Source organism: Osmerus eperlanus, chromosome 11 (genome assembly GCF_963692335.1).
Source record: "Osmerus eperlanus chromosome 11, fOsmEpe2.1, whole genome shotgun sequence".
In the NCBI taxonomy this organism is placed as follows: domain Eukaryota; kingdom Metazoa; phylum Chordata; class Actinopteri; order Osmeriformes; family Osmeridae; genus Osmerus; species Osmerus eperlanus.
Window position 1 is genome coordinate 4,836,135 of NC_085028.1, and position 12,460 is coordinate 4,848,594.

The following is a 12,460-nucleotide window of genomic DNA, read 5'->3' on the forward strand; positions in this document are numbered from 1 at the left end:
TGAGGTCACAGTAAAGGCTGAAGATGTCTGACTGAGGTGTCAAAATGGATTCCTTAGGTCAGAATCAGTGCTCACTTTATTATGTCACAGTTGGGTGTTGAGATGCATACTGTTTATAGTGTCACTATAACACTATAAACTATAACACTATATATAGTGTCCTGGATGCAGGATACACTAATTCAGATTTATAAATCAGTGACACCTTAATTAGCTACACAGTAAATTGTATTTGTTTTGTACTTCACTTAAAAAAAAAGACAGAGAGAGAGAAAAAAAAAAAAAGCGAAGTACAAAACAAATACAATTTACAATAGTGCATGCAGGAAGGACAGCAGTGCTGTGTCCCACCAAGGCAGTGGGCTGGAGGAGGTTCCCGTCTGTGATGTCACCATAGCTGCATTATGAGGTCACATTACGTGTGTGTGTGCTTCCATCCCTCCATGTAATATCATAAGTGGGGCTAAGAGGATTGGGCTCTCGTGACCCGGGCTGCTCGTAACTCAGCCTGTGTGGCTCACGGCTCTTTGACTTACAGTAGGGAGGTGGGGGAGAGGGGGGGGGGCGGGAGGGGTGTTGAAAAGGTAAAAAAAAAATGGGAGGGAAAGGAGAGATGTTCAGAGACTGAGACTTGAGGCGGAGAGATGAGGTGTTCAAGTTTGAGACTTTCAGTAGATAAGCGAGGAGGGAGAGGTAGAGAACGAGGGAAGAGGGAGGGAGAAAGTGAGGCAGTGCAGATAAGCTAATCCAAATGCTTGCGCTGCATTTATGCCACTTCTCCCCCCCCGAATGGAAAAATAAAAGATAAGTATTTTGACGTTTACCTGCGCACGGGCACAATGCAAACAGTGGACTGTGCTCCTGTGTCTCTGATACAGTACTACGCTGGATACAGGGCTGAAGGGCTCAGTGTTTTACTAGGGTGCTTGCGGTGTAGGTACCACACCTTCAGAATGAATGAAAACACTACTGTTTATTGTGTAATGCAGTTCCATTCTCTTGATTGCATCACTTCCTGTTTCAAGATCACAGTCCCCCCTGTGTGTATTCTGCCGTGGGAGGCTTTCAGAATCAGGGAGGATGGGACGGATCCTCACGCACACACAAACACACTTACTAGCACTTCACACACACCTGTCAAGTCACAACAGAGACAGTGAGTCACAGTTTTCAAGATCTCTGCTGTCGAGTCAGTGTTTACCCTGCAATCTACTATGCTGTTCCAAACATCCCCCACCTACCACTTACACACACACACACACACAGCTCATCTGACCCACACAGACACAAACACTACTTAGCTCTCTGTCAAGTAGAAACACACCCTCGTGGATGCCACCTGCCAGCTCAAAGGCCTTTCTGCCAGTCACTCACTCACTCATTCACTCTGCATATGGTAGCCCACATGGGCGCCCCTGTGGAGATCAACTGTGGATCAATGTGGGCCACACACACACACTTGCCTGAAGGTAGAACTATACACTCAACTAGCTGAAAGCGCTGACTCATGTTCCTGGTTGGTGAGTGTGTGCGTGTGAACTCTTTCACACTTCTACTGTATTTATAGCAGAATGTGGAGGCGCAGGGTCGACGGAGGGGGAGAGGGAGGATAGGGGAAGGGTGGGTGGGTGTGTGGGTGGGGGAAACAGGGTGGGTGAGGATTGAATCCCTTTTTCAATGTTATTTTTAGAGGGAAAAACTGTCATAGGGTCCTTAGTCACAAAGCATGACCTCACACAAACACACACACACACACACGTCCCATTGTACAGAAAAGTAAGGGGCTTCACTGTGTGTGTGAGAGAGAGAGGGGCCTGTCAGAAGGGCTGTTGCTTGGGGGAAGCAAAATGCATTTGGGCACAAAAGCTTTGGAGATGTCTCCTGGCTTGCTGAAAATTACAGTTACCATGGAAACAGGCTCCTCTTCCCCGATTCACTGACCATAACTGTCACATTCATAAAAAATAGAAATAAATCAAAGTAAAATCATTGTCAGGGGAATGGGTGTTCAAATGTATCTACAAAGTATTCATCTTTGTATTGATGTTGGGTGTCTGAGTTTGGGAACTCATTTGGATGTGCCAGACTTCTGAGAACCTCGGGATGGTCATCCAGCTGAAGGGACCAAGTCCCTCTCCCCCTCTGCAATTTACACTCAACTGTACACTTGTACCCAAACAGCCGTGTTTACTTAGGAGGACAACAGTTCCTGGGGCCCAGTGCAGTTCCCCAGTATGTTCCCCAAGGTAAGCAGGTTTTGGATTAGAAGCAGAGGATTCATTTTGTTGGTCCGGAAATGTACAAAGAATTTGTCCGATTTTTAGGTCAATTATATTTTGATTATGGCCAGCAGGAAGTGGTTGTAGTCTACATGCAGACATAATGACCTCATCAGATCTCCCCTTCGTCTGGTCTTCCTGCTAAATCCAACATGACTATGTACTTACACTCACTGTATGTTACACTGTGTTCTGTTCCCTGGGATTACTGGTCGCTGGCCGTGTCTTTTGGAGAGCAACCGAGAAGGCTCTGCAGACGAGGTCCAACATGCACCCTCCCCTTTAGCCTTCGTTTGTCCTCTGTTCTCCGACCAGCCTCTCCCCCTCCCCCCCTGTGAAACCTGACGCAGCACCAGCCTCTGGCTCCCTGCCCCTGTGCACCCCGTAACCCTGCTCACCTGTGTGGATGTCTGCACAACTCCGGGCGAGTCACTCTGCGACAAAAAACAACAAAACATTGCCTTGTCTTAGCAGGGAGAAGACTAGACACTGTGCGTGTGCGCGTGTGTGTGTGTGTGTGTGTACTGCCGATCATTGTCTTGAGATGGGCAGGGCCTCCGCCCTGTCAGGCTGACACTCCAGGGCTCACGTTTCCTTTCATGTGGGTAAGGAGGCACCTGGGTGTCGTCTGTGAGGCTCGGGCCCACTATGGCAGCACAGGCCGGGCTTCGTCAGCCCGTCTGACAGGGGGCTCATCCGGGACAATCCATCTGTCACACCCTGTCTGCTTCTTAGCTGTGTGTGTGTGTTTACTGGTGTGTGTCTGTGTGTGTTTACTGGTGTGTGTCTGTGTGTGTTTACTGGTGTGTGTCTGTGTGTGTTTACTGGTGTGTGTCTGTGTGTGTTTACTGGTGTGTGAATGCACGCATTGGGAGACACTCGAGATCCTATGTACCATGCCAGAGTCCAGAGTGTTTGAGACGGTGTGTGTGTGTGTGTTACGGGGGGCCTCCCTGTCCCTTTAAGAGGGCGTCATCCACAGAGAGGAAGCGCCCGCCTTCGAGCCGTTCTTATTTGCATAGTTGATGATGTTCTGTAGTCGAGATAGTGGCCCCTAATGGCCACAGCACTGCCACGATCCAGGCCCATTACACAGTCTAATCCACAGTTACCTCAGCCATTTAACACAGAGGCAGGATGTCCAGGTTGAGTTGGTTTGGATGTCGAAAGGCCTGGTAATATTCAGCCAAAATGGAGTGTGACTTGTGGTGCGGTGGGCACTTAACACACATGCTATCCAGGAAAGGGGACTTCCTGAGGAGTTTATTAGGCGTTGTGGTGAGGTGGAGGCCAGCATGGAAACCAGCCTGTGGTCATTTCAGCAAAGCAGCTGGAGCACTTTAGCACTTTACTCTGAAGCTTACTGGCAATGTGTGTGTGTGTGTGCACAACATGCTTTTGTGTGTGTTTGTGTACATCATTTGCATGCAGCCATATATGTGTACGTAACTGACTAATGAGGGTCAGTGTAGTGCTGGGTGAGCGGTTTGTGTGGGATTGATTTTGTGGGCTTCAACAACAGTCCTGGAACCTCAACCATTACTAGGCACATTTTACCAACCGTACGTTTTGCTTCCAAATCTGTGTTGACACACCGGAGGGATTTAGAACCTTGGTCTAAATTGACCCCCTCACCAGGTTTGATTGGATATTTGCCTTGACAACGACCAGGGGAGGTGTGGGGCAGGGGGTTAGCAGGTTGTCACTGGTGAGGGAAGAGTGGGATGGAGGGGAGAGGGTGACCTTTTGTTCTGCTGTTTGCTTCGTGGGCATTCCTGTGAGAGCTGGCGTCCACCCAGGAACAGCCACCGGCAGCCTCACACGGGGGGCCCCCTCTGTAGGGGAAGATGGGGTACTGCACCCCCCCTAAGGCCTTACCAGGAGGAGACCTTACCAGGGGGAGCCTATCACTCTCTCTTCCATCGCTCGGGGTTGAACTACAACTACGGCAACGACAGTGGTTAAACTACAACTATGGCTGCATATTCACTGTCTGTCACCCCCTGTCTGTCCCCCCACAGCTCCTTATGGTCAGGCTGGCTGGCTCTTCCTGCCATGCCTCCCGCCATGACGGACCTCCTGGACATGTGGGCGGCCCACTCCCAGCTGGCGTCGTCCGGAGAGGACCTGGTCACTGTCGACTTCCTGCTGCCCACCGGCATCTACATCCAGATGGGCGTGCCCCGCGAGGCCACCATTCAACACATCAAACTGGTACGGGGAGCGTGTGTGTGTGTGTGTGTGTGTGCGTGCGTGCGTGGGGGGTGCTGGTCATGAATGTTTGTGTGACCATGTGTCACGCTGCGAAATGTGGAGCCGGATGTCTGGTTGAAGACTTTTTTTTTTTTTTCTTCGTTTTCGAAGCCCCGGGCAAAATCTCAATGGCCTTTGGCGCATGGCTTTCACTCCAAGTCTAAAAATGAGAATGAATTAATTAAAAACTCCCCCCAGCACCGGCGTCAGTTTGTCTGGTTTCCTCGTTCTCCACACCGAGCAGGCTCCGGGCTCCGGGTGCTGTCTGAGAGCCACACACCCGCCTCGCGTCTGCTGTTCACAGAACAGCCTGTCCAATGACGGGGGTCTGTTCCTACAAGCCCTCGCCGACACCGACACTCGCAGCATGCAAATAGCTCGTGACGTCACGCCCGCTCGCCCTGGGGTTGGGAGGTGAAAGTTTGCAGCAGCGTGGTGTTGCTCAGTAGTGATTGGCGGCTTTGGCGTGGTGTTGCTCAGTAGTAAATGGCCTGGAGCTTTGGGGGTGTGTCCCCTTGGCCGTGTCTTGTTAGCGTTTTGGACAGTGCAGGCAGGCTGTGCTCTCTGGGGAGTTCAGCTGCTCTGCGGAGGGATACACCTTCCATCTTCTCTCTCCTTGTTTTTATTACTTTGGTTTTTCCCTGCAGACTCCAATTCTGCCCGACACACACACACACACACACACAGCTTTTCTCAGACTGCCTTACGGCAGTCTGAGAAAAGCGGTCCAGTGCCTGCCGTCGTCTTGACCCCTCTGCCCGGCCCTCTGGGTGTGAAAGTCTTCACTGAGAGGCCTTCTCCCAGAGAGCAGTTGGCCTGCAGATTCAGCGTTCTGGCACGTAACGAGGGGAGCTCTCGGATTCACACAAGTGTTTATCTCTCCGTCTGCGAGCAGAGAAGCACACTGTGCCACCGACTTAGAAGCAGAATCTGTCGCACATTGTGCACATTGTTTTTTGTCTTTCTTTCTTTTCCTTAAATGTGCTTCCGCAACTCCCCAGGGGCATGTGGGGGGGTAGAGGCAGGTGCTGTGAAACATGGTGGGGTGCCAAATTGATGGGAGAAGGACGTCAAAGGAGGAGGGGGGGGGGCAGAAAGAGGGGTAGATTGGGGAGATTTGGGGTCAAATGATTTGAAGTTGAGGGTAAGAGAAGGAGCAGAACAGCCAATATGGCCCCCGCAAGACACACTGCCTCGCTTCCTGTCGCTGCCCTTTCTGACGTGTGAGGATGTCTTGATGTTGGGTTATGCTGCTGTAGATCATGGGATGGATGGGACAAGGAAGCCGCCTCCAGCTCGCACACACACACACACACACACACACACACAGAAGACGTCCCTGAAAGAACTGGTCTCACACCTTTCACTAAAAGGAAATTCAGTCTGACACTCATTGGTAGTGGAGGGCATGTTGGGACCTGAACTCTGCTGCGATACGATTCTAGAGAAAGACTATTCCAGAGAGTCAGGCACGAAACTGTGGGAAGAAACACACAGAAGACAGTTGGTTTATGATGTCATTCGATTTGAGAATGGGAAACCATTATTTCAAGGTAACCCCTGGGAATGGTTTGCCCTGGGCAAATAGTAAAGCGGTGTTGTATGATCCGTTTCTTTCTCTTTTGAAAGGGACTCGTTGTGTTGATATAGTCTGTACATCGGTTATGACCGGGACTTCTCCGAAAAGTGGAAGAGAAAAGTGGTCTCATGGGTTCCACGATTCTAAGAAGAGAAACACAAAATCCAGAATTCCCTGGAGGGGTTTTGCCTCATAGAATCTCACACTGTGCTCTTGTCCTAACAGCCTTGGGAACTGCTCTGGAACTGTGGAGAAAATGTATATATCATTATAATGCTAATCACCAGAGTAGAATTATTCAAGCCCTGTTGGATGTCATTGCGTACAAGACAAAGGGATGCAAGGATGTGGATGTAGGATCAGAGGGTAGGGCCGGGCCATCTTCTGGAGAGTTGCCGGGAGAACGTACACATGCTTTCTTGGACACAATCCTCTCAGGTCATTCCTGGTGCCATCACTGTTTTTGCCTTTGCATCATCACATAAAAAAACACATCAAAGTAAACTAAACAATCATCTCAGGATGTGACTAAGCACTGGTCACATCCTGAGATGATTGTTTAGAAAACAGTGAGTAGAATTGCGCTGGTTCCTATGAATCCAGTCACACCGCCCATAGGGATAACCACTCACCAGAAACAAATAGTAAGTCTCTTAACCACCCCCACCCGCTCTCCCCGCATACCTTACTTTGAGATCCCTGGGAGGTATGCAGGAGGAAGATATTAAGTAAAAGGGCAAGAGTCTGTGGTGAATGAGCTGAATCAGCTAGCAAGTTTGTTGCCATAGTGTCCGATTCACCCTCATTTCAGTGATTTAGGTTCCTGAGAAGCCCCTGCGGTGCATTCATCCTGCTCCTTTCACACCTGGCTGTCTTTGCTGTTTCTCTTCTCTACACCGTCTCTTCATCCTCCACTCGCCTCACACACAGAGAAACATGCACACGAAACGGTGACAAAAATCGAGACATGAGTCAGGCCAGCCATTGGTTGGTGGTAGCATGATTCATGAGCCCGATTAGCTAGTGGATCTGACATCATGCCTCGTCCTGGAAGGCATGCTGTTACATCACCGGCCCTTGTTGTTGACTCGGTATTCACCCTCCAATAGGTCACTTGCCACGTCAGTACAGTCACCTCTCACACTGTGGCCCACAAGTCCCAGTCTGACCTACTTTCAAAGCAAGTCCCAGTGGGAAGCGTAGTCCACTCTCACACCATTGCCTCCACGTCCCAGTAGACACGGCAGTGCCGAGGGGTGTGTGCGATCGGGTTCCAAACGGACCCCACTGGAGCGTCTGCGAAGGAAAGCACGGCAAACGGAAGACCGGTGGAGAATCCCTGAGAACTCCGGCCGACAGTGATGTTTTAGGTGTGCGGATCAAGTGGAGTTGACTTTGTCCTTCTGTCTCTTATCTTGTTCCCTCACTGAGCCAAGACAAGCGGAGCCAAGCTGTGCTGGCCTGGCCTGCTTCACCCTGCGCCACTATCTAACCCAGGCAATGAGCTGCTGTGTTGATTTAAGGGGCATTGTGAAAGCGAAGCGATACGGGCCGGTTCGGCGCGGTTCAGAGGGGGATCGTGTTGTGAAAGGCCGCGCGGCCTCCTTCGTGACGTCCGTTCTCCCGCGAGCTCCAGTTCAAATGGTAGCTCGCGTCCTCTCTCTCTTTGCCGACTTCGCTCGCTCTCCCGTTCTCACGCACAGAGTCACGCACGCACGCACACTCTCAACACTGTCTCTCTTCCCGCTGTGCCTTTTGCGACGGGTTAACAGCAAGCCGTCAAGTGCCGTAAAAGCAAGACGTCTGCCCCCCACCTGACAGGACAATGAAACGTGTATTCCCCCCCTCCCCCCCCCCCTTCCCCACAGCTCCTATGGAAGCAGGCCCAGACCTACCCCCTGTTCCCATCGCTGGGGGAGATGGAGGGCCACATGTTCGAGTGCGTCAACCAGGCGGCGGTGCATGAGGAGCTGGAGGACGAGAGCCGGCGGCTGTGCGACGTCCGGCCCTTCCTGCCCGTGCTGCGGCTGGTGACGCGCAGCTGCGGCCGCGCCGAGCGCCTGCTGGACTCCAAGATCGGCGTGCTCATCGGGAAGGGTGAGGGGGGCCATCTCTCACACACACACGCACGCACGCGCGGTGGTGCGCACACTCATGCTCACACCCCCCGGCTAATACCACGCCAACACACACTCTCTGTGTTCATCCCCGTATTCTTTCGAATGGGGAACACATTGACCCTTGACCCTCATCAGAGGGAGAGAGTCTGGAGATCCAACCGCAGGGCCGGTCTGGAGAGATGACTTCCTTTCCCTTTTTACACAGACACCCACACACACTCTCAGCCACACACACACACACACACACACACACGCTCCTTACCACTGTCACAACAACACATCGGGCCCTCTAACCTGGGGCGCGTCACCAGATGTCTCCTGTCATCAGTGAGTCATCAGCAGGGGCTGATAAGAGCAGTATTAGGTTTGAAAGGACTGAATCAAAGGGTTCACGTCACTTTATGTTATGCATGAGGCCTGGGATGAGTGAAAGACACACACACACACACACACACACACAGAGCCCATCACAGTAGGAGGGCACCTCAGGGGGGGGATGATAGAGTGGTGAATGAACACACACACACACCCTTTGTCCTTGAGTCCCTGAGCGTGTGGTGTGAGGGCAGAGTTAGCGTGGGGGTCTGTGGAGGTCCTCCAGGCTGCTGTCCAAACAGAGCTCCCCACAGAGACCAGGCCCAGGCTAATCACAGCAGGCCAGAGCCACGTCCAGCACGTCCCACGTCCAGCACGTCCCCTCACACACCACCACCAGCCCTCTCCCTCCGCTTTCCCCCGGACACGACCTTCAAAGGCTTTCGTCAGCAAGCGCTGCTCGTCCTCGCCGCGCACACACACGTGCGCACACAGACATCCTCCCTCTGTGCTGCTAATGCAGTCTAGAGGCTGAGAGTCATATGAATCTTTAATGGTTTGAAATGTCAACGTGCTGTTTGGATTAGCCAGACCATTAAGTGTCAGCAGCGTAAAACCAATATCATCAGTCTGGGATTTAGTCCTGCCCTGACCTATAGTGTTGAACACTGTAGACTGTAGATTTGCTTCTAGTCTAACAGTGTCTGTGGAGTGCTGGTGATGCCTGAGTGGAGTGCTTCTGGACGTAAACAGATCTGACTGGATGTTTGTCCCAGCAGGATCACAGGGCCGTGCATCACCCAGGACAGTCGTTTCCAGGTTCTATGTGTAAATAGGGGGGGGGGGGGTAAAAGGATTGTACAAACATGTCCTGAGAGGAAAAATTGAAATGAGTGCTCGAACTCGATACTAAAAAAGGAGTTGAAGCTCCCCGGCAGTGCCCTCGAAGGGTTAGGGACGTTTATACTCGAGGCTACAGGTGCTACAGGAAGCGGCCCCGTGATGTCATGCTCTCTCCCCCCCCCCCCCCCCCCCAGGCCTCCACGAGCTGGACGCGCTGCAGGACCAGGAGGTGAAGGACTTCCGCAGCAAGATGTTCCGCATCAGCGAGGAGAAGATGCAGCAGGTGCAGATGATGACCTGGAGCGAGTGGCTGCAGGCCTGCTTCTCTCCCCAGCTGGAGCAGCACGGGGCTGGGGCCGTGGCCGGGGCCGGGGCTGGGACCGGGGGGGCCAACGGGCTCGGAGACAAGCAGCAAGCCGTCGACTCCGGCCTCAAAGTCACCATCCACTTTGACCAGTCCCAGGTAACTATGGGTGTTGTGCGACACACACATGCACACATTAACACAAACGACTGCACGTGCAGCAGCAGTTAAATACGCTGAGACAAGTAGGTGACATTGAAACAAAAAAAAACTGCTTCAGTTCAGCAGCAGAAGGTCCAGGTCGTCTGTCTTCCTCTCTCTCCCCACATTTCATCTGTTCTCTTCAAAGCAGCGTATTTGCATGGACACACAGGTCTGCTGTGCGGAGACATGCACCCAGCCATTCCCTCATCCTGTTTGCATGCTATCACTAGTAGTGGGGCCATGTGACTGGGCTGTCCCACTGCCAGTCAGTGGGGCACAAACTAGGTCACCACCATCAGCACAGTCATGCCATTCGCACCGCATGCGTGCATGCACACATGCACGCATGGATACGGATATCAAACGGACACACTAATACGCAGCGTAAACACGCACACACACGGTCACCACCTCCAGGGATTTGGTCGCCCCACTCGCTTTTCCTTCTGTCCATCTAGTCGAGATCTGTTTCGATCCGTCACACACCTGCGCGCACAGACACACACACACCAATGGAGCCATCTGACGTGTCTCTCTGCTGAAGTGGTCATTGGCTGGAAGTGTATTCAAGACCACAGACACAATAAGCCACATTAAGCACAGGAAGCAAGGTTTTTATGGCTGTTTTACAGAACAAAGTTTCCTTAACCCAATTGTTTTAGTTGGGTAGGTTATTTTTAGTCATGAAACACACAATGGTTTCAGGGGTGCTGGCATTTGTATGGTGTAGAGCATGCTAAGTTTGTCCTAATTCACTGTATTACTTTACAGTGTCTGCAGTAATGCTGAGATATCAACTGTACAGTTGTCAAAAGGCTGCTGTAAGCCGTGTGAAACTGTTAGAGCCTGTTTGCTAGTTTGTACGAGGCCCTAACTGGAAGGTTAACTCTGCGAGCAGGCTGGGAAATGTAGGCAGAGCGGGGACGGCTCTCTGTGACATGAACTCTCTGGCCCCGGGGAGAGAGGAGAGACGGGGAGGGGCCCCGCTCGAGCTGAATGAGGCCTGAGCTGCATGTCTGGGTGGGTCTCTGCGTTAAGCCCTGTGGCTGCAGACAGACGCTACACTGTAATCCCTCTCCTGAATCTACCGCTCGCCTGGCTTTAGCCATCTCACTCTCTCCCTCTCTCTCCCTCTCTCTCCCTCTCTCTCCCTCTCTCTCCCTCTCTCCCCCCCTCTCTCTCCCTCTCTCTCGTCGCGTCCCTCACTTCATCACCAGCTTGTTGGCTTTTTGACAACGACAAAAGAAATGCATTTAGGTTCAAATTGAGGCAGAACCCCCCCCTCCCGCGCGCACACGCTGCTCAAAATGTCTTCATCTAGGGGTGCGCTCAAATGTCTCTTTTGTCCCCCCCTGTCCCCCCACCAGGACACGGCCAGTCTGAAGGTGCCGTCGTCGACCACGCCCAAGGAGATGGTGGAGCAGGCCCTCAAGAAGTGGCTGACCACCCACGGGCCCGGCATGGACCCTCAGGAGCAGCTGGACACAGACGAGGGCCAGTTTGTCCTGAGGGTCAGCGGCAAGCTGGAGTTCCTGTGTGGAGACCATCCCCTGGTCCACTACAAGGTACACAACTGTTCCACTGATGGGCAAGGCGCTCACATATCTGGCTGTAGCTTAGCTCGACACTGGGACTAAGGCCAGTGTCGGATGAAACGATAAACTATAAACAACTTCGAGACTGTCAATGTGAGGCAGCGACAACTGTACACTTTACATTGGAAAAACGACTTGCAGTTGAGAGTGTAGTGAGGGGAAGCCAAATCTTTTCCAGAGCTCCAGGAGTCTTGATAATGATATGGTTGCTTGTTTTTCCATTAGTATATACTGTAGAGTCTACTTAGAACAATCTACATAGACAAGGCTTTCAGTGGAAATACAAACACACGCTTTTCTAAATGGCTTTAACCTGTCCATCTTGAATGAAGTGACTCTCACATAACCAAACTCTTCTCAGCCGTCACGGTCAGGGCGCCACAGCCCTGCTCTGTTTCAAGGTTATTCTGGACTGTGGTCAAGGTAGAGGATTGTGTTTATCCCTAAACTGGAGTCAATGGACCGTACATGGTCAGCTGATGGCCCAGTATTTGCTCATTAATAATAGTGTGTGTGTGTGTGTGTCCATGTTCATTGAAGCAGACACTGAATATTGCAGCTTGTGAAGAGACAGGTTCTGGCTGTGCCCTTTACCAGAAGCGTGGTGCAGACACCATGTGTTTTCACAGTCTGGCAGCCGTCAACGCACACACACACACACACACCATGTCCGGCCCTCCAGCTGTTAATGTTCCTTACTTGTTGTGTCTGTGTTTATCTGTGCCTAATATTCCTAAACCAGCCATGTGAATGTGTCAGTGTGTGGTCAGTGCCCTCACCCTGCCCTGTGTCTGCAGTACATCCGGGCGTGTGCCCAGACTAAGGAGTGCCCTCACCTCACCCTGGTGCACGTGAGCTCCGTCCAGGCCATGTTCGACAAGGAGCTGTCCGCCATAGGAGCCGTGGTCAACCGCAAGAGCTCCAACCCCCCCTTACCCCTGCCCCCCAAGAAGAGGGGCGTCTCGGTC

The 12,460-nt window shown here is 52.1% G+C and overlaps 1 protein-coding gene across 5 annotated transcripts in view; it reads left to right on the forward strand.

Moving 5' to 3' along the window:
* Positions 1 to 12,460, forward strand: part of pik3cb (phosphatidylinositol-4,5-bisphosphate 3-kinase, catalytic subunit beta) — a 43,896-nt gene that overhangs the window by 18,916 nt on the left and 12,520 nt on the right. For all 5 annotated transcript variants that reach the window (XM_062472545.1, XM_062472543.1, XM_062472542.1 and 2 more), the window contains exons 3-7: positions 4,301 to 4,493; positions 7,980 to 8,208; positions 9,584 to 9,852; positions 11,265 to 11,462; positions 12,290 to 12,457. In XM_062472545.1, coding sequence (XP_062328529.1) covers positions 4,335 to 4,493; positions 7,980 to 8,208; positions 9,584 to 9,852; positions 11,265 to 11,462; positions 12,290 to 12,457 — 1,023 coding nt within the window. In that variant the 5' untranslated portion in view covers positions 4,301 to 4,334. The remainder of the gene's footprint in view (positions 1 to 4,300; positions 4,494 to 7,979; positions 8,209 to 9,583; positions 9,853 to 11,264; positions 11,463 to 12,289; positions 12,458 to 12,460) is intronic.